Source organism: Pristiophorus japonicus, chromosome 10 (assembly GCF_044704955.1).
Source record: "Pristiophorus japonicus isolate sPriJap1 chromosome 10, sPriJap1.hap1, whole genome shotgun sequence".
NCBI lineage: Eukaryota > Metazoa > Chordata > Chondrichthyes > Pristiophoridae > Pristiophorus > Pristiophorus japonicus.
The window spans coordinates 90508748-90528264 of NC_091986.1; the positions used below are offsets into that span (position 1 = coordinate 90508748).

Consider the following 19517-nt stretch of genomic DNA (forward strand, 5'->3'; position numbering starts at 1 on the left):
GACATTTTCTTGCACCCCTCAGCTCAAAATGTCTTTTCTCTAAGTTGCTGAAAATGCGAGCTGATAACGGCATGGTGAGGGCAACAGGGCATCTGGAACCTTAGTGACCAATGGGACCAACAGTGTATCTCCTTAAACAATGAGATTTAAATATTGAGAAATAAACAGGAAGGACTGAGAAGGAGGATGAATTAGAGTGGGTGCATTTAATGTCAAATGTCATGAAAGACATCATGTACAGAAAGAGAAATAAAGAGACGGTGAGAAATATTGGATTTTTGGAGAGAGAGAGAGAGAGACAGAAAGGAAAAGTAAGAAAAAAGCACATTTAAAATTTGACGTCTTAAAAATCTCCAACAATTCACTACCTGAAGGAATGAGATGCCACACTTTTAATTTTTCCCTTCCTGGCAAGAAAGGTAGATTTGCAGTCATTAACAATTATCACGCTGTTAAAAGGGTACTTACATTATTAATTACTAGGCTTAATTTTCTGTGGCGAGTTTAATGGCAAGTTATTGTGCAAATGCACCAACTTCATGAAAGCTATGGGAAGGATAAGGATGAGATGCTGTTTTTGCAAAGCTAACAGCAGAGCGGTGCAAATCGTCCAGCAACTTGTGGTGATTCACAATTCACGGGGTATTTCTCCCTCACCACAAGTTGCTGGATGATTTGTACATTAATAATGACATGTGTCGTTAACACACCATTATTTTTTCAGCAAAGTCCGTCCCAATATTGTGGCAGTGGAGCAACAGCAGGTGAAAATTGTTGGTTGAAATGAGAAAAAGCAAAGAGAAACGCGAAGACAAGAAATTTGGAGAATAAAACAGTTGTAATGTAGGCCTTAATTTTAATGAGAGTTCTATCATTTTTCAGGTCTTTCAGCACAATTTGGAGAGGTTGCTTTGTATGTTGATCACTTTATAGGGTAATATTCCAACTTGTATTATATAAATACAAGTTATTGTTGGTGTATTAATGGTGGGCGCCTCGCATATCAAAAATTCTGCTGCACATGGCCCACAATTTTACCATTTAGCACCTTCCCAAATTACCAACATGCTTTTAGCAGGCAGCACTCCCCCACAGCAACATATCAGAACATGATTCATTACAATCAGTCTGGGTGGAGCCAAGGAGCACCAAGGGGCAGAAAACATTGGTGGGAGTTGTCTATAGGCCTCCAAACAATAGTGGCAATGTAGGGGATGGCATCAAATAGGAAATTAGAGATGCATGTAGCAAGGGTACTACAGTAATCGTAGGTGACTTTAATCTACATATAGACTGGCCAAACCAAATTAGTAATAATACTGTGGCAGATGAATTCCTGCAGTGTGTACGAGATGGGTTTTTTTAGACCAGTATGTTGAGGAGCCTACTAGGGAACAGGCTATCCTAGATTGGGTATTGTGTAATGAGAAGGGGTTAATTAACAGTCTTGTTGTGCAAGGTCCTTTAGGGAAGAGTGACCATAACATGATTGAATTCTTTATTAAGATGGAAAGTGAAGTAGTCCAATCTAAAACTAGGGTCCTAAATCTAAACAAAGGAAACTACGAAGGTATGAGGAATGAATTGGCTATGATAGATTGGGAAGATTCATTAAAAGGCATGACGGTGGATAGGCAATGGCTCATATTTAAGGAACGAATGCATAAATTGGAACAATTATACATTCCTTTCTGGCATAAAAACACAAAAGGAAAAGTGGCCCAACCATAGCTAACAAAAGAAATTAAGGATAGTATTAGATCCAAAGAGGAGTCATACAAAGTTGCCACAAAAAGTAGGAAGCCTGAGGATTGCGAGCAGTTTAGAATTCAGCAAAAAAGGACCAAGTGATTGAATAAGAAGGGAAAAATAGAGTACGAGAGTAAACTTGCAAGGAATATAAAAACCAACTGCAAAAGTTTCTACAAATACATAAAAAGAAAAAGATTAGTGAAGACAAATGTAGGTCCTTTACAGGCAGAAACGGGAGAATTTGTAATGGGGAACAAGGAAATGGCATGACAATTAAATAAATACTTTGGTTCTGTCTTCACGGAAGAGGACACAAATAACATCCCAGAAATGCCAGGGAGCCAAGGGTCTAGTGAGCAAGAGGAATTAAAGGAAATGATTATTAGTAAGAAAATAGTGCTGGAAAAACTAATGGGACTGAAGGCAGATAAATCCCCAGGGCCTGATGATCTGCATCCCAAAGTACTAAAAGAGGTAGCCATGGAAATAGTAAATGCATTGGTTGTCATCTTCCAAAATTCTATAGATTATGGAACAATTCCTGCAGATTGGAGGGTGGAAAATATAAGCCCACTATTTAAAAAAGGAGGGATAGAGAAAACGGGGAACTACAGACCGGTTAGCCTGACATCAGTAGTAGGGAAAATGCTGGAGTCTATTATAAAGGATGTGATAACAGTACACTTAGATAATATCAACGGGATTAAACAAAGTCAACATGGATTTAGGAAAGAAAAATCATGTTTGACAAACCTACTGGAGTTTTTTGAGGATGTAATTGATAGAATAGATAAGGGAGAACCAGTGGATATGGTGCATTTGGATTTTCAGAAGACCTTTGATAAAGTCTCATATAAGAGGTTAATGTGCAAAATTAAAGCACATAGGATTGGGGGTAATGTATTGGCATGGATTGAAAATTGGTTAACTGACAGGAAACAGAGAGTAGGAATAAACGGGTCTTTTTCGGGGTGGCGGGCAGTGACTAGTGGAGTGCCACAGAGATCAGTGCTCAAGCTATGTTGAGCTTCATTAAAACAGTGTAAGAAGCCGAGAAGAGAGGTTAGAATGGGAGTAGAGCGGAATGTAAGTCACAGGCGATCTGAAACTCGGTGTCATGCTTGCGGACTGAAACAATGTGTTCAGCAAAGCGGTCACCCAATCTGCGCTTGATCTCCCCAATGTAGAGGAGACCACATAGTGTGCAGCGAATACAGTATACTAAATTGAAAGAAGTACAAGTAAATCGCTGTTTCACCTGGAAGGAGTGTTTGCAGCCCTGGATGGTGGGACGGGAGGCAGTAAAAGGGCAGGTGTTGCATCTCCTGTGCTTGCACGAAAAGGTGTCGTGGGAAGGGGAGGGGTTGTTGGAGGTGACTGAGGTGTGGACCAGGGTGACGTGGAGGGAACGGTGCCTCAGAATGCTGAAAGAGGAGGAAGGGGGGCAAGATGTGTTTGATGATGGGATCATGTTGGAGGTGGCGGTTATGGCAGAGGATGATCCATTGACTGTGGAGGCTGGTGGGGAGGAAGGTGAGGACAAGGGGAACCCTATCGTGTTTCTGGGAGGGAGGGGAAAGGGTGAGAGAAGAAGTGTGGGCAATGGAACACACACAGTCAAGGGCCCTGTCAACCACAGTCAAGGGGAATCCTTGGTTGAGGAAAAACAAAGACATATCGGAAGCACTGGTATGGTAGATGGCGTCATCAGAACAAATGCGACAGAGACGGAGAAACTCGGAGAATGGAATAGAATCCTTAAAGGAAGTGGTGGGAGGAAGTGTAGTCGTGGGAGTCAGTAGGATTATAGTGGATACTGGTCGAAAGCCTACCTCCAGAGATGGAGACGGAAAAGTCGAGGAAGGGAAGGGAAGAGTAACGTCATCAAGCAGACAATTGGGGTGATGAAACAACGTTTCCACTGCGTTGACCACTCGGAAGGAGCCCTCCAGTACTCGCCAGAGCGGGTGTCCCATGTTGTGGTAGTCTGCTGCATCCTCCACAACTTGGCCATCATGAGGGCCCAGTCCTTGCCACAAGGGGCACCATGACCATCTCAGGAGGAGGGGGAGGAGGTGGGTGAAGAAAGAGAAGGAGGAGGAAGGGAGGAGGCAACCTGCATATCCATGTTCCAGATGGGCTGTCCATGAGTGCATCATCAGGCTCTGGTTCCACTGAATGAAACCCCACATCCCCATTGCTCAACAGTTCCCCACCTTACCACCTTCTGTCACAGAACAGTATCTTCTTGGACATGATGCTGAAATGCAGCAATCATGGTAATTAGCAGGCAACACGAAGGTCGCGTTCTGCCTGCAGCACTTTGAACGGGCGCGGGCCAATTGTGATCCCCATGCCCGTTTTCATGCCTAATTGAATTTTCAGGCCCAGAACCCAAGCCATGATCCTGCTTTGTCTATCCTGCTCTCTGCCCCGTTTTAAACTTGAGCAGAAGTGCAACTTTATGTAAGCTATATATTTAAAAAAACTCCCCTGAACATCACGTGTACTTAATATTACATAGCATTACATCGAATTTTACAGCACGGAAACAAGCCATTCTGCCCAACAGGTCTATGCCTGTGTTTATGCACCACATGAGCTTCCTCCCACCTTACTTAATAGAAGTAAGTTTCAGTGAAATCATCATCATCATAGGTAGTCTCTCGGAATCAAGGAAGACTTGCTTCCACTCTTACCATGAGTTCTTAGGTGGCTGTAAAGTCCAATACGAGAACCACAGTCTCTGTCACAGGTGGGACAGATAGTCATTGAGGGAAGGGATGGATGGGGTTGGTTTGCTGCACAGTCTTTCCGCTGCCTGCGCTTGATTTCAGCATGCTCTCGGTGAGTCGAGACTTGAGGTGCTCAGCGCCCTCCCGGATACGCTTCCTCCACTTAGGGCAGTCTTTGACCAGGGACTCACAGGTGTCAGTGGGGATGTTGCACTTTATCAGGGAGGCTTTGAGGGTGTCCTTGTAAAATTTCTGCTGCCCACCTCTGGCTCGTTTGCCATGAAGGAGGTGAGAGTAGAGCGCTTGCTTTGGGAGTCTCGCGTCTGGCATGCGAACTATGTGGCCTACCCAGCGGAGCTGATCAAATGTGGTCAGTTCTTCGATGCTGGGGATGTCGGCCTGGTCGAGGATGCTAATGTTGGTGTTTCTGTCCTCCCAGGGGATTTGTAGGATCTTGCGGAGACATAGTTGGTGGTATTTCTCCAGCGACTTGAGGTGTCTACTATACATGGTCCATGTTTCTGAGCCATACAAGAGGGCGGGTATGACTACAGCCCTGTAGACCATGAGCTTGGTGGCAGTTTTGAGGGCCTGGTCTTCAAACACTCTTTTCGCCAGGTGGCCGAAGGCTGCACTGGTGCACTGGAGGTGGTGCTGGATCATGTCGTCAATGCCTGCTCTTGTTGATAGGAGGCTCCCGAGATACAGGAAGTGGTCCACGTTGTCCAGGGCTGCACCGTAAATCTTGATGACTGGGGGACAGTGCTGTGCGGTGTGGACAGGCTGATGGAGGACCTTTGTCTTACTGATGTTTAGCGTAAGGCCTAGGCTTTCGTATGCCTCAGTAAATACGTCGACTGTGTCCTAGAGTTCAGCCTCTGTATGTGCGCAGGCGTCATCCGCGTGCCGTAGCTCGACGACAGAGGTTGGGGTGGTCTTGGACCTGGCCTGGAGATGGCGAAGTTTGAACAGGTTCCCACTAGTTCTGTAGTTTAGTTCCACTCCAGCGGGGGGCTTGTTGACTGTGAGGTGGAGCATGGCAGCGAGGAAGATTGAGAAGAGTGTTGGGGCGATGATGCAGCCCAGTTTGACCCCGGTCCAGATCTGGATTGGGTCTGTGATGGATCCATTGGTAAGGATCGTGGCCTGCATATCATCGTGGAGCAGGCGGAGGGTGGTGACGAACTTTGGGGGCATGCGAAATGGAGGAGGATGCTCCATAGACCCTCGCGGTTGACAGTGGAATAGAATAGGGAAAGATGTTGGCTTTTAAAAAACTATTCACTGAAGTGGTAAGGCGACTTGCCAATAAGAGAGCATTTGGTTTGAAGATGAATTTCTCTTGAAATTACACTAGTATTTGTCAAACAGGATATACTTCGCAACTTCAAAATCAAAGGCTGTGCGGTTTACAGCATCTGTTCACTAGATTGCATGAGAATTATGTAATTCCAGCATAAAATGGAAAAACAGAATATGTTTATATTGCAGAAAAAAAATCACATGATTGATACTTCTCAGAATTTGTGTTACCATGTCTCTATTATTTACATTCCACAGTAATAGTGCAACAGAAAAATACTCAATTATAAATATTAAACAGATGTCTCATTCATAATTATATTGTTAACTTGTAATAGTGGATAACCCATGGTATTGTTCATGGTAGAGGGCATAAATTGAAAATCACCAAGAACAACAAAGGGAGAGGTTAGTGTTGTGTATGCAATAACTCAATAGACTGAATACTGTGAACTCCGAGCAGGTACAAACCTGGCTCTACTTTATTCGGGCGCAAAGTGATTACATTACAAGATGGCTGGCCTTTTATACCTGGGCCGCACATACTTGTGCACAGCCCAATGACCTGAGACAGTGGCGCCACCTGATGGCAGATAAACCCAAGCATACATATATGTCAATACCCCTCTTTAAGATATTAGTAACGGTCCTTTTACAAATTGAGATAGTTTGGGGCTTTCCGCTCCCAAGTTGAATGTCTCAGTTCAACTCCAGCCTTGGGCGAGCGTTCTGAGTCTGTTATGACTGGGGGCTGAGTAGCCGATCTGATGGGAGTGGCAGTAACGACATCAGGGATCGAAAGTCCAGATTCATTGAACAGGTCAGTGATTGAAAGTCCAGATTCATTGATGACAGCGGAGTCCTCTGATGACTGAGGGTAGGTTGGTTGGCCACTGATTGTGTCTTCCTCAGACTGTTCCGGTTCATTCGTGTAACACAGCTTTATCTGATCAACATGTTTCCTGCATGTCTGCCCATTCTTCAGCTTAATGATAAACATTCTGTTACCCTCCTTGGCAGTAACAGTACCGGTGATCCATTTGGGACCTTGACCATAATTCAGTACATACACAGGATCACTGATAAAAATGTTGTATGACACAGTAGCGTGATCATGACACCCTGACTGACTTTGACATCTGTATTCGACATGATTATTCAAGTCATGGTGGACAAGAGAGAGCCTGGACTTGAGACCTCTCCATCAATAGTTCAGCAGGGGAGACCCCAGTAAGCGTATGGGGTCTTGCCCTGTAACTAAGCAATATACATGACAAGCGAGTTTGCAGTGAACCTTGAGGTTCATACTCTGCTTGATGGTTTGGACCGCATGCTCTGCTTGTCCATTGGATGCAGGTTTGAATGATGCTGACCTCACATGTTTGATACCATTGAGTTTCATGAACTCTTGAAACTCCATACTGATGAAGCAAGATCCATTGTTGCTTACAAAGATGTCAGTCAGACCATGCGTAGCAAACATGACACAAAGGCTCTCAGTGGTAGCTGTGGATGTGCTGGATGACATGATTGTACACTCTATCCACTTGGAATAAGCATCCAGCATAACTAAGAACATCTTTCCCAGGAAGGGACCTGAAAAGTCGATATGGATCCTGGACACGGTTTAGATGGCCACGACCACAGACTCAGTGGTGATTCTACTGGTGCTTTACTAAGCTGCATGCAAGTGTTGCACTGATGCACACATGATTCCAGATCCGAGTCAATTCCAGGCCACCATACATGAGACCTGGCAATGGCTTTCATCATGACAATACCGGGATGTGTGCTATGTAGATCATGCACAAATTTCTCTCTGCCTTTCTTGGGCATAACAACACGATTACCCCTCAGTATACAATCTGATTGAATGGATAGTTCATCTTTGCGATGGATGTAAGGTTTGGTCTCCTCACACATTTGCTTGGGTATGGCAGACAATCACCACTAAGAATACAACGTTTCACAACCGCGAATATCGGGTCCTGGCTGATCCAGATCTTAACTTGTTGGGCCGTGACAGGGGTTCCTTCGCTTTCAAAAGCATCCATGATTATTGGTAGGACTGCCGGTTGTGGCGTTTCTACCTCTGGTGTGGGCAACGGCAGACGGCTCAATGCATCGGCACAATTCTCAGTGCCAGGTCTATGGTGAATGACATAATCATAGGCAGATGTCAGCGCCCACCTGTGGATGTGGGACGATGCATTGGTATTGATTTCATTGTTTTTGGAAAACAAAGGTATGAGTGGCATGTGATCTGTTTCCAGTTCAAATTGAAGACCAAACAGGTACTGATGCATCTTTTTAACCCCATACACACAGGCTAGTGCTTCTTTCTCTACCATGCTGTGTGCTCTTTCCGCCTTTGAAAAACCTTTTGAAGCATATGCAACAGATTGTAATTTGCCCGACTCATTAGCTTATTGGAGCACACAACCAATTCCATATGATGAAGCATCACAGGCCAATACTAGATGCTTACACGGATCATAATGTACCAGCAGCTTGTGAGAGCAAAGCAGATTAGTAGCATTCTCAAAAGCTCTATCTTGAGACGCATGGCAAACCCAATTGTTGCCTTTTCTTAGCAGCATGTGCAGTGGCCCTAATAAGGTGCTCAATCTAGGTAAGAAATTACCGAAATAGTTGAGTAGACCAAGGAACGAACGCAGCTCAGTCTCATTCTGAGGCTTGGGTGCATTTTTGATGGCCTTGGTTTTCGAGTTCGTAGGCCTGATACTGTCAGCAGCAATTTTCCTCCCCAGGAATTTGACTTCCAGTGCCATGAAGACGCACTTTGAGCATTTCAGTCTGTGCCCCACTTTGTCCAGACGACGTCGAACTTCTTCCAGGCTGTTCAGATGTTCGGCGGAGTCACGACCTGTGACTACTATGTCATCTTGGAACACGACGGTTCTGGGGACAAACTTCAGTAGACTCTCCATGTTCCTCTGAAATATGGCTGCAGCTGAGCGAATTCCATAAGGACACCTGTTGTAGATAAACAGTCCTTTATGAGTGTTGATGCATGTAAGTTTCTTCGATGTGCTGGCCAGCTCCTTTGTCATGTAGGCCGATGTCAAATCCAGTGTTGCGAACTACTTCCTCCCCGGCTAGCATTGCAAACAGGTCATCAGCCTTCAGTAACGGGTATTGATCCTGTTTCGAAACTCGGTTGATCGTAACCTTGTAGTCTCCACAAATCCTGACAGTGCCATCACTTTTCAACACGGGAACAATGGGGCTGGCCCATTCGTTAAATTCGACCAGTGATATGATCCCTTCACGTTGGAGTCTGTCGATTTCGACCTTCTCCCTCATCATGTACAGAACTGCCCGAGCTTTATGAAGGACTGGTCATGCATCCGAGTCCACGTGGATCTGCACCTTGGCTCCCGTGAAATTGCCGATGCCTGGTTCAAACAGCGAGGGGAACTTGCTCAGCAGTTGAGCACATGGAGTATCCTCTGACGACGACAATGCTTTGATCTTGTTCCAGTTCCATTTGATTTCTTCTAACCATTTCCTGCCGAACAACGTTGGACCATTGCCTGGAACAATCCATAACGGTAAATCGTGAACCACACCATCATACGACACCTTGATTACTGCACTGCCAATCACCGTTATGAGTTCTTTAGTGTACGTACACAACTTAGCATTGACAACTCAGCTTAAGCCTCACAGCCTGTCAAACGTCCTCTGGCTCATTTTTGATTGACTCGCACCCATGTCCAATTTCATAGATATCGGCATGCCATTAGGTTTTACATTAATCATTATCGGTTGGCTCTTTGTTAGGAACGAATACAGTCCATACACTTCCTCCTCTGGTATCTTGGATTGCATATCCGGATCCGCGCTCAACTGCTCATCATCCTCCACGTGGTGTATCACAGCACACTTGCTCATTTGCGGACACTCTTGAACAGCCTTACAAATATACTGTTTAAACCGACACTGATGATGCCAATGATTTCCCCCACAATGCCAACACGGTGATATTGGATTCATTCCCGTTGGCGGATTTTGAGCGACCACAGGTTTCGCGTACGCAGTTGGGTAGGCCCTGCCATATGCAGCTCTGCCAAACGATGATACTATCTTGTTTACAGTACTTGCCAAGTTCCGATTTTTCAATTATATCTGCTTTAAGCTTTTGTCCATTGTCGTGCATGATTGGGCAATCGTGATGGCCTTGCTCAAATCCAGTGTCTCCGCCGCCAGTAGCTTACGCAGGATCATCTTGTGGTTGATGCCAATTACAAAGAAGTCCCGCAACATGTCTGCTAATGCAGTTTCAAACTTGCATGGTCCAGCTAGATGTTTTATGTCTGTAACGAATTCCGATACATCTCTGCCCTCAATGAATGTGCATATAGAATTGATATCTTGAGATGATGATGCCTTCATCTGGTTTGAGGTGATCACATACCAGAGCATACAATGTTTCATAGTCCTTGTCCGTTGGACTTAAGGGCGAGAGGAGATTCTTTATGAGTCCATAGATTTTCGGACCGCAAACCATGAGGACCACTGGCCGGCGCCGAACTGCGTCTGCCTCCTTCTCCATTTTGTTGGCCGTGAAGTACTGGTTCAAGCGGGCTACAAAGTCTGTCCAATCTTCTCCCTCCACAAATCGCTCCAGAATTCCAAGTGTGCTCATTTTTGCATGCAAAGGTTCTTGTTACCTTATCGCCAACTGTTGTGTATGCAATAACTCAATAGACTGAATATTGTAGACTCCGAGCAGGTACAAATCTGGCTCTACTTTATTAGGGCCCAAAGTGATTACATTACAAGATGGCTGGCCTTTTATACCTGGGCCGCACACATGTGCGCACAGCCCAATGACTTCCGACAGTGGTGCCTCCTGGTGGCTAGTAAACCCAAGCATACATACATGACAGTTGGATTGACTGGATGCGAGGAGGATGTTTTCCCTGGCTGGGAAGTCCAGAACAAGGGGTCACAGTCTCAGGATATGGGGTAGGAAGACTGTGAAAGCCAAGTCACTGAATATATTTGAGAGAGATAGATAGATTTCTAGAAACAAAAGGCATCAAGGGGTATGGGAGAAAAGCAGGAATATGGTGTTGAGATCAGCCACAATCATATTGAATGGCAGTGGAGACTCGAAGGGCCGAATGGCGTACTACTGCTCCTATTTTCTATGTTTCTATTATATGTGGTGATTAGTTTTGTCATGCTGCACTTGAAAGTTCCTAAGACAAGTTTGTAATCGTAGCTAAAGATCTAATGCAAGCGCATTTTTACTGAATTTTAGGCCAAGACAAAAATAAAACTCATAACAATCTTTATTATGACTATTAGCTATCAAATTGCAAGTGAAATATGCATACCACATTTTTTGTTGACAGACACTATTTTCAGGACACCTGATCCTGTCTTTCAGTGCCACTTCTAACTCCTACCTCCTGGTCTCAATGTGAAACAGTATTCAGAAAACAATTATTCACTTTTTTAAAATGTGTTTTGTACTGCTTTACTTTTCTAATTCCAAAATAATCTTTTCTCCTAGATTGGCTCCATCACTGGAGCATTCCTCATAGTTGGTATAGCTGTGACCGGAGCCTTGCTGTATAGAGGATCCTGGGTAACATCTCCTTCCCTGTGGATCATTGGAACTATTTATCCAGCTATTGGCTATGCATTAGGATTTATTTTGGCTCGTATTGCTGGCCAGCCTTGGTTTAGGTACAGATTTTTTGTAAAATCATAAATCAAATATGGCACACTGTTATAATTTGTAATCCAGCTTTTCAGAGGAGAAGCAACAGCTGGAAAGACAGTCAGCATCCGTGGGGAGAACAGCCAATGTTTCACATCCTTCTGCAAAACTGAAAAATAGGAGATGAACAAGCATATTAGAAGCAGAATAAGGGGGAGAGGAGAGAAAAACAGACAAAAAAAAAGTATCAATGATGGCTGGATGATATAACGGATCATCTCAGTCAAATAATGGATAGAATCATGAAAGACGTTAAATAAATATTAAATGTGAATAGCTGAGGCCTAAAGAAAAGGTAACAAAATGGGAGAAATGGAAAACATAGAAAATGTCAATCGGGGATCAAGCTTAATATTAAAACAGAGTTGAAATTAAAATAGAAGATGTACAGTGAGTCCACCAGAACTTTCTTCTTCAGTCCTGGTCGACCCACTGTACTTTCATCTCATTTTAATTTCCAATCTAAAATTATGTTTTCCTTCTCTTCCCTGTTAATTTTCCTTATACTCCCACCAGCTCAGCTATTCACAAGTCCTTTCATTGATTTCTTTGACGTTCTGTCTATTACACAAGATAATTATGTATGTGAGACACCATTTGGCCATCTTCATTTATCCATTCAGAAAGTTCTGACAATTCCTTCATTGGAGCATCCAATGGTTTCTTAAATGATTTGGGGTTTTGCATTCATTAATTTATCTGGAAGTCTATTCCACAAATTAATCATTCGCTTTGTAAAGAAGAATTTCCTAATTACAGTCCCAATTTACATTTTACCAGTTTGAACTTATGTTCCTTTATCCTATTCTCAAAATTTAACTTGAAGAGTTTAGGATCAAGTCTACTAAGACTCCTTGGTCTCTTTCAGCTTCCTCCTTATTTATTTCAATACCATTCATGGCATACATGTGTCATCTACTTAATCTTCCTATGTGCAGTACTTTGCACTTTTCTGCATTTCATCTCCCATTGTTCTGTCCACAAACATATTTTGTTCAACTTACTTTGCCTATGTACAGTACCCACCACTTAAAACATGCATGTTTAAAATGGTCAGTCGCTTATATTGGCTAAAAAGTAAAATCCATTAATATTAACGCCCTCTTTTTTTTCATCCACAAACTGCTGTGTTCACTCACCAAATCACACTTTGTTTACTGCACTGAAAGCAACAATCATATGTATCAATAAATAGCACCTCACTAATGTACCTCTTGCATTGAAGCAAGTAAATCATAAGGAAATACAGTAGAGCAAGTGTAATCCACAGGTAGTAACACACTATCAAAGCGCTGCCCCGCTATAACGCCCATCGCATATAGTGGGCAAATTGTGGCTGCATGAACGCACCTGCTATAAATGGCGGGGACTGTAATTTAAAATACATAGGTGTCAGCTGTGGCTCAACAGTCGCACTCTTACCTCTGAATCAGAAAGTCATGGAATCAAGCCCCACTCTACAGATTTAAGCACTGAGGGAGTGTTGCACTGTTGAAGCTGTCATCTTTTGGATGAGATGTTAAACCGTGGCCATGTCTGCTATCTCAAATAAAAGATCCAACAGCATTTTTTGAAAAAGAACGGACTTCTCCCTCAATCAGGGCCAATATTTAACCAACATCACAAAAACAGAATATCCAGTTATTTATCTTACTGCTATTTGTACAAATGAGTACTCACTGTTTTCTACTCGTCAGGTCCCTTCTTATCCAAGGTTTTCCATGAATTCAGAGAGTTCGGAGTTTAACCAATAGCCTTTCTGTAAAACTTCATCAAATGCCTTTTGGAAGTCTAGGTACACCATGTCACAGGGTTACTACAGTCCACTTAGGACGTCATTTCCTCATCAATACCCAGCAATCATTCCACTAAGTTTCTTTCAATGCTCGTTAGTCTGTTTTTCTCCACCTATCCCCTTTTTACTGGTTCTTTTAAGATGCTTATAGCTCTCATTTTTCAGTTCTTAAGGTACAAACCTATAAAATATATGGTTTACTCTTTCTACCTGATGTATGTTTTCAGATTTTTAAAAAAATTTCAGATTTCCATCTTTTGCAGTATTTGTTATTTATTTTTCAGAGGCAAATTCTGGATTAGTACAAGACATAACTACCAAAAACTAACCTAAGAAGCTGAAACAAATTCAACTTTTTTAAACTTATTGCTAAATCAAATTCCTCTGATGAAATCTTTACTCAATCTTGCTGAATGTAGTATTGAGTGCTAACTTGCTATTTAAAGGTCAGAGTTCATTATCTGATTAGCATGCTTATGATCCTTCTTATTAGCATTTTAATCACTATATATGGAACAACTACTTCATTTTATTTTAATGTTTGTATGATGCAATAACAAGGGAATGTTTGTGTTTTAATGATTAATTATCTTGCAAAAAAAGACATTCATGAACACTGTGTGTTGCTAAATCAGTATATAGTGCCTACCTGATTTTACATACATCACATTTAACAAAAACAGGAATTATAAGCAAATTTATAAACATTTGAACTGAAAATGTATTTTTGTAAAGGAATCTAATGGATGTAATCATCGAACTGAATTTAAGGGAGTGCAGTTTGGAGCATACTTCTCAATGATTCATGAATTCAGTGCAATGCTATGTAATGTGATGTCTCATTAGTCATTGGACAAAGGTCTTCAATTCAATTATTACAATTTTCTTTATCTTGCAGATGTCGTACCGTAGCTTTAGAGACTGGTGCACAGAACACTCAGCTCTGCACAACCATTGTCCAGCTCTCCTTTTCATCTGAACAGCTTGTGCTGATGTTCACCTTTCCACTCATCTACAGTGTTTTTCAAATATTGTTTGCAGCTATATTGATTGGATGTAAGTTTTTTGTTTTTCTATTGTCTTCATATAGACCACTGGATAGAATTAAAACAAGTCGGGGAGAAGTATAATAGACATATCAGCACATAGCTAGAAGGATGATGTAGACTTCAGATTCCCATTTGGACACGTGTTGGGCAAGGCAAAGCTGTACAGACAGGATTCAGCTGAATTGGACTGGTACCAGTGTCCTTGCCGAGAGGGTAATTAAGGCATGAGGAGAATTTAAATGAATAAAGTGGGTGGGAAGGGCAAACGGAGCAGATTCAGAATGAGGGATGTAAAAGGAAGTAGAAAAGATACAGAAGTTGCACGCTATGGTACAGAGAAAAACAAAGGTAACGTTTCATGTCGATGACTTTTCATCAGTTCTGTCTCATGACCTGAAATGTCATCGACCTGAAACGTTGACTTTGTTTCTCTCTCCACAGATGCTGCCTGAACTGCTGAGGTTTTCCAGAATTTTCTGTTTTTATTTCACATTTCTAGCATCTGCAGTATTTTGCTTTTGATTATAACAGAGATGGATTTATCTGGTCTGGGTGCATGTACGTTGGAAACTCTAGATAGGGATAGAAAACTAACTTTAAGCATCTGCTGTAGAACCCCCAGGTCAGGCGTAGACATTGGACCCGGAATTTAGTAGTTAAATAAGGGAGGTATGTACAGACACAAATGTAGTTATTATGGGTGACTTCAATTTTCATGGGGTGGATTGGGAAATCTATAAAGGATGCAGTAAAAGTGAGAACACAATCCTGGACATATTATTGGGATTTTTACATGTACAAATTTATAGAAATTTATGGCACAGGAGGCCATTCGACCCACTGTGTCTGTGCTGGCCAATGAGCTTTCCAGCCTAATCCAACTTTGCAGCTCTTTGTCCAAAGCCTTATAGGTTACGGCACTTCAAATGCATATCCAAGTACTTTTTAAATGTGCTGAGTGTTGCTGCCTCTACTACCCTTTCAGGCCATAAGTTCCAGACCCCCCAACACCCTCTGGGTGAAAAAGGTTCTCCTCTAATCCTTCTACCAATGACTTTAATCTATGCACTCTCGTTATTGACCTCTCTGCTAGGGGAGAAAGGTCCTTCCCATCCACTATCTGAGGCCCCTTATAATTTTATACACCTCAATTAAGTCTCCCCTCAGCCTCCTCTGTGCCAAAGAAAACAACTCCAGCCTATCCAATCTTTCCTCATAGCTAAAATTCTCCAGTCCTGGCAACATCATCATAAATCTCCTCTGTACCCTCTCTAGCACAATCACATCTCTCCTATATTGTGGTGACCAGATCTGTACGTCGTAATCTAGCTGTGGCCGAACTAATGTTTTATACAGTTCAAGCATAACCTCCCTGCTCTTAGATTCTATGCCTCGGCTAATAAAGGAAAGTATCCTCTATGCCTTCTTAACCACCTTATCTTCCTATCCTGCTACCTTCAGGGATCTGTGGACATGCACTCCAAGGTCCCTCTGCACTTTTCAGTATCATACCATTTATTGTGTATTCCCTTGCCTTGTTAGCCCTCCCCAAATGCATTAACTCACACTTCTCCAGATTGAATTCCATTTGCCACTGTTCTGCCCGCCCGATTAGTCCATTGATTTCTTCCTGCAGTATAGAGCTTTCTTCCTCACTATCAACCACTCGGGCAATTTTTGTATCATCTGCAAACTTCTTAATCATACCCCCTACATTGAAGTCTAAATCATTGATGTATACCACAAAAAGCGAGAGACCTATTACAGAGCCCTGCCGAACCCCACGGGAAACAGTCTTCCTGTCACAAATCGATTATTGCCCTTTACTTCCTGCCACTTAGCCAATTATGGATCCAATTTGCCACTTTTGCTTGGATCCCATGGGCTTTTACTTTTCTGACCAGTCTGCCATGTGGGACCTTATTAAAAGCCTTGTTAAAATCTATGTAGACTACATCAAAAGCTCTTTGCTCATCGACCCTCCTTGTTACCACCTCAAAAAATGCAATCGTTAGATGCAGCCTTCCCTAAACAAATCCATGCCGACTGTCCTTGGTTAATCCGTGCCTTTCTTAAATGATGATTAATACTGTTTCCTCAGAATTTTTTTGAACTATTTGCCCACCACCAAGATTAGGTTAACTGGCCTGTAATTATTCAGTCTATCCCTTTCTCCCTTTTTAAACAATGGTACAACATTAGCAGTCCTCCAGAACCACAGCTGCAGCCAGAAAGGTTGGAAAAATGATGGTCAGACCCTCCACTATTCCCTCCCTTGCTTTTCTTAACAGCCTGGGATACATTTCATCCAGACCTGCCGATTTATCTACTTTCAAAGATGCTAAACCCCTTAATATGCTTTTACTGTTTATCTCATTTAATATTTCACACTCCTCAACTACAATGTCTGCATCATCCCTCTCATGTAAAGACAGGTGCAAAGTATTCATTAAGAACCATACCCACATCTTCTGCCTCCACATACAAGTTTGCTTTTTGGTCTCTAATAGGCCCTACTCTTTTAGTTACACGCTTGGTCTTCTGTATTTATAAAACGTCTTCGGACTTTTTTTGATTTTACTTGCCAGTATTTTTTGCTTCACGTTCCTAATTTCCTTTTTAATTTCACCCCTGCATTTTCTGTACTCCTCTAGGCTTTTTGCAATATTTAGCTCGATATCTAACATAAGCTTCCCTTTTTTGCCTTATCCTACCCTGTATGCCCCTTGACATCCAGGGGGCTCTAGATTTTGGAGTCCCACCCTTTTTCTTTGTGGGAACATATTTGCTCTGAACCCTCACTATCTCTTCCTTCAATGCCTCCCACTGCTTGGACATGGATTCACTTTCAAGTAGCCGTTTCCGGTCCAAGTTTGCTAATTCACATTTCAGCTTAGTAAAATTGGTCTTTTCCCAATTGAGAACTTTTACTCCCGGTCTATCTTGGTCCTTTTCAATAACTACACTAAATGATCAAAGAATCCACATACGGGACACTTTTGGACCTGATGTTAAATAACAACCAGGAGACAGCAGCGCAGGTCAGAAGCAGAATACCTAAGCAGTAGTGCTGATAATATAATGGAATTTTAAAAAAAAATTCATTCATGGAATGTGTCGCTGGCCAGGCCAGCATTTATTGCCCATCCCTAATTGCCCCCGAGAAGGTGGTGATGAGCCACCTTCTTGAACCGCTGCAGTCCATGATGAAAATACTCCCACCCGTACCGTTAGGTAGGGAGTTCCACAATTTTGAGTTCGCGACAGTGATGATGTGTGACCTGAAGGTGGTGGTGTCCCATCCACCTGCTGCCCTTGTCCTTCTAGGTGGTAGCGGGCATGGGTTTAGGAACTGCTGTCGAAGAAGCCTTAGCGAGTTGGGGAAGTGCATCTTGTAGATTGTCGATGGAAAAGAGAGTGAGTACAATAGAAACATTCAACTTTAGAAAGGCAGGTTTTGAGGTGAAGTAAGCTACGGGAACTAGACTGGACAGTACCATTAGAAGGGAAAAACATGGAACAAAAGTGATGTTTAGAAATATTATACATAGACTACAAAACTGATACTATAAAGAAGGTAGCATAAAACCATTACTGATGTGGGCTACAATTGAGGTAATATGGGAATAAGTGCAAACAAGAGATTGCTGTTAAGTATAAAGCTACAGGTAGCACAGGGAACCAAGACACAAAAACATTGTAATGGTTAAAAATCTTGTCAGTAGAGCTTAAACAGAAACTGAGGGTATGCTAGCAGGGAATAGGCACAAACACGATGGGCGAAATGGCCTCCTTCTGTGACGTATATTTCTATGAATATGGAAATCCTTGGCATTTCATTTAAAGATATTTGCAGCAAGCAGGTGAAAAAGGAAATTGTTGGACCATTGAGACGACCAAAGGATGACACAGGGGTTAGAAAATATAAATGATTTTCTTTGGTTCCCCTCCCCAGCACAGAAGTTGCATTTCTGGGAGAGGGGGACCGAATACTAAAATAAATAGAACATTTACATAGGGCAGTTACTGATAGGCTAAAGAAGCTAACTGAGGACAAGGCATCAGATCTGGATGGACATCATACAAGAGTACTTAAAGTGACTACTGAAATCGGTCAGATCTTTAGGGAATCATTAGAAATAACCCTCCCTCCAGCCTCATCTTCTTTGTTAGGATACACGTTTGGGGTGGATAGAAGTTATAGCTGCTCCAGGCCATTTTGGATACTGACAACCTGGACAGGACCAGGCAAGATCAGGTAGTACCTGATCTTTCGGCCCCTCGACTGCTTTCCAGGCTCATTTCCATCTGGAGTAGGCCTCAGGCCCCTTGCTGACCTACACTGGCTCCCAGTCCCCCAACACCTCAAATTTAAAATGTTCTCAAGTTTAATCCTTCATGGCCTGGCCCCTCCCTCGAACTCTCCATTCTTTTGGCTCTGGCCTCTTGTGCATTCCGCATTCCCATCACACCATGTGGCTACGGCCTCAGCCATTTAGGCTCTTATACTCTGGCATCCCCAATCTAAACCCCTCTCCACCTCCAGCAAGACCCTCCTTAAAACACAACTATTTCACCAAATTTTGATTTCCCCTATCTCCTCCTTTTACTTGACATCCATTCTTGTCCGATTACGCCTGTGAAGTTTGTTGGAACGTTTTTCTATGATAAATGTGCTACATACATGCAAGTTATTATTGCCAATATTTCCAATTATCTTAACTTTTATGTATTTTACTCAGTATATCAACTTTACAAACGGTATGGCAAGAACGCCACAGATGATTCTGCAGAAGTTGCAAATGATGAAGAAAAAGCTGTCTATGCTTTAAAAAATGGAGGATTTCAAACAGATGAAAAATTACCAGGTGATGTCTTAACAAATGGGGGTCCCCACATAGAAGAGAAATTGCACAATGGCATCTTGAAGGGGGGGCTCCCAGCAGAAGAGAAGTCACCAAGTGATGTCTTGGACACAAGTACCAACCTATAAAGATTTTGCTTAATGTATACGTTTGATAATATGCTTGTTGCCGAGGTCATGTAGGTTTTACCATTATAGATGCTAATGGAGTGTTTTCTTTTTGAAAGAACTTAACAAAACCAAACGTCCTTATCATAGGTTA

The 19517-nt window shown here is 42.5% G+C and overlaps 1 protein-coding gene across 1 annotated transcript in view; it reads left to right on the top strand.

Annotated features, from left to right (window-relative positions):
• The window catches only part of slc10a2 (solute carrier family 10 member 2), a 30635-nt gene extending 11251 nt beyond the window's left edge, over window positions 1–19384 (top strand). The window contains exons 4-6 of the mRNA XM_070891451.1: window positions 11338–11513; window positions 14241–14398; window positions 19134–19384. Of these exons, the coding sequence (XP_070747552.1) occupies window positions 11338–11513; window positions 14241–14398; window positions 19134–19384 (585 nt within the window). The remainder of the gene's footprint in view (window positions 1–11337; window positions 11514–14240; window positions 14399–19133) is intronic.
• The last annotated feature ends 133 nt before the right edge of the window (window positions 19385–19517 follow it).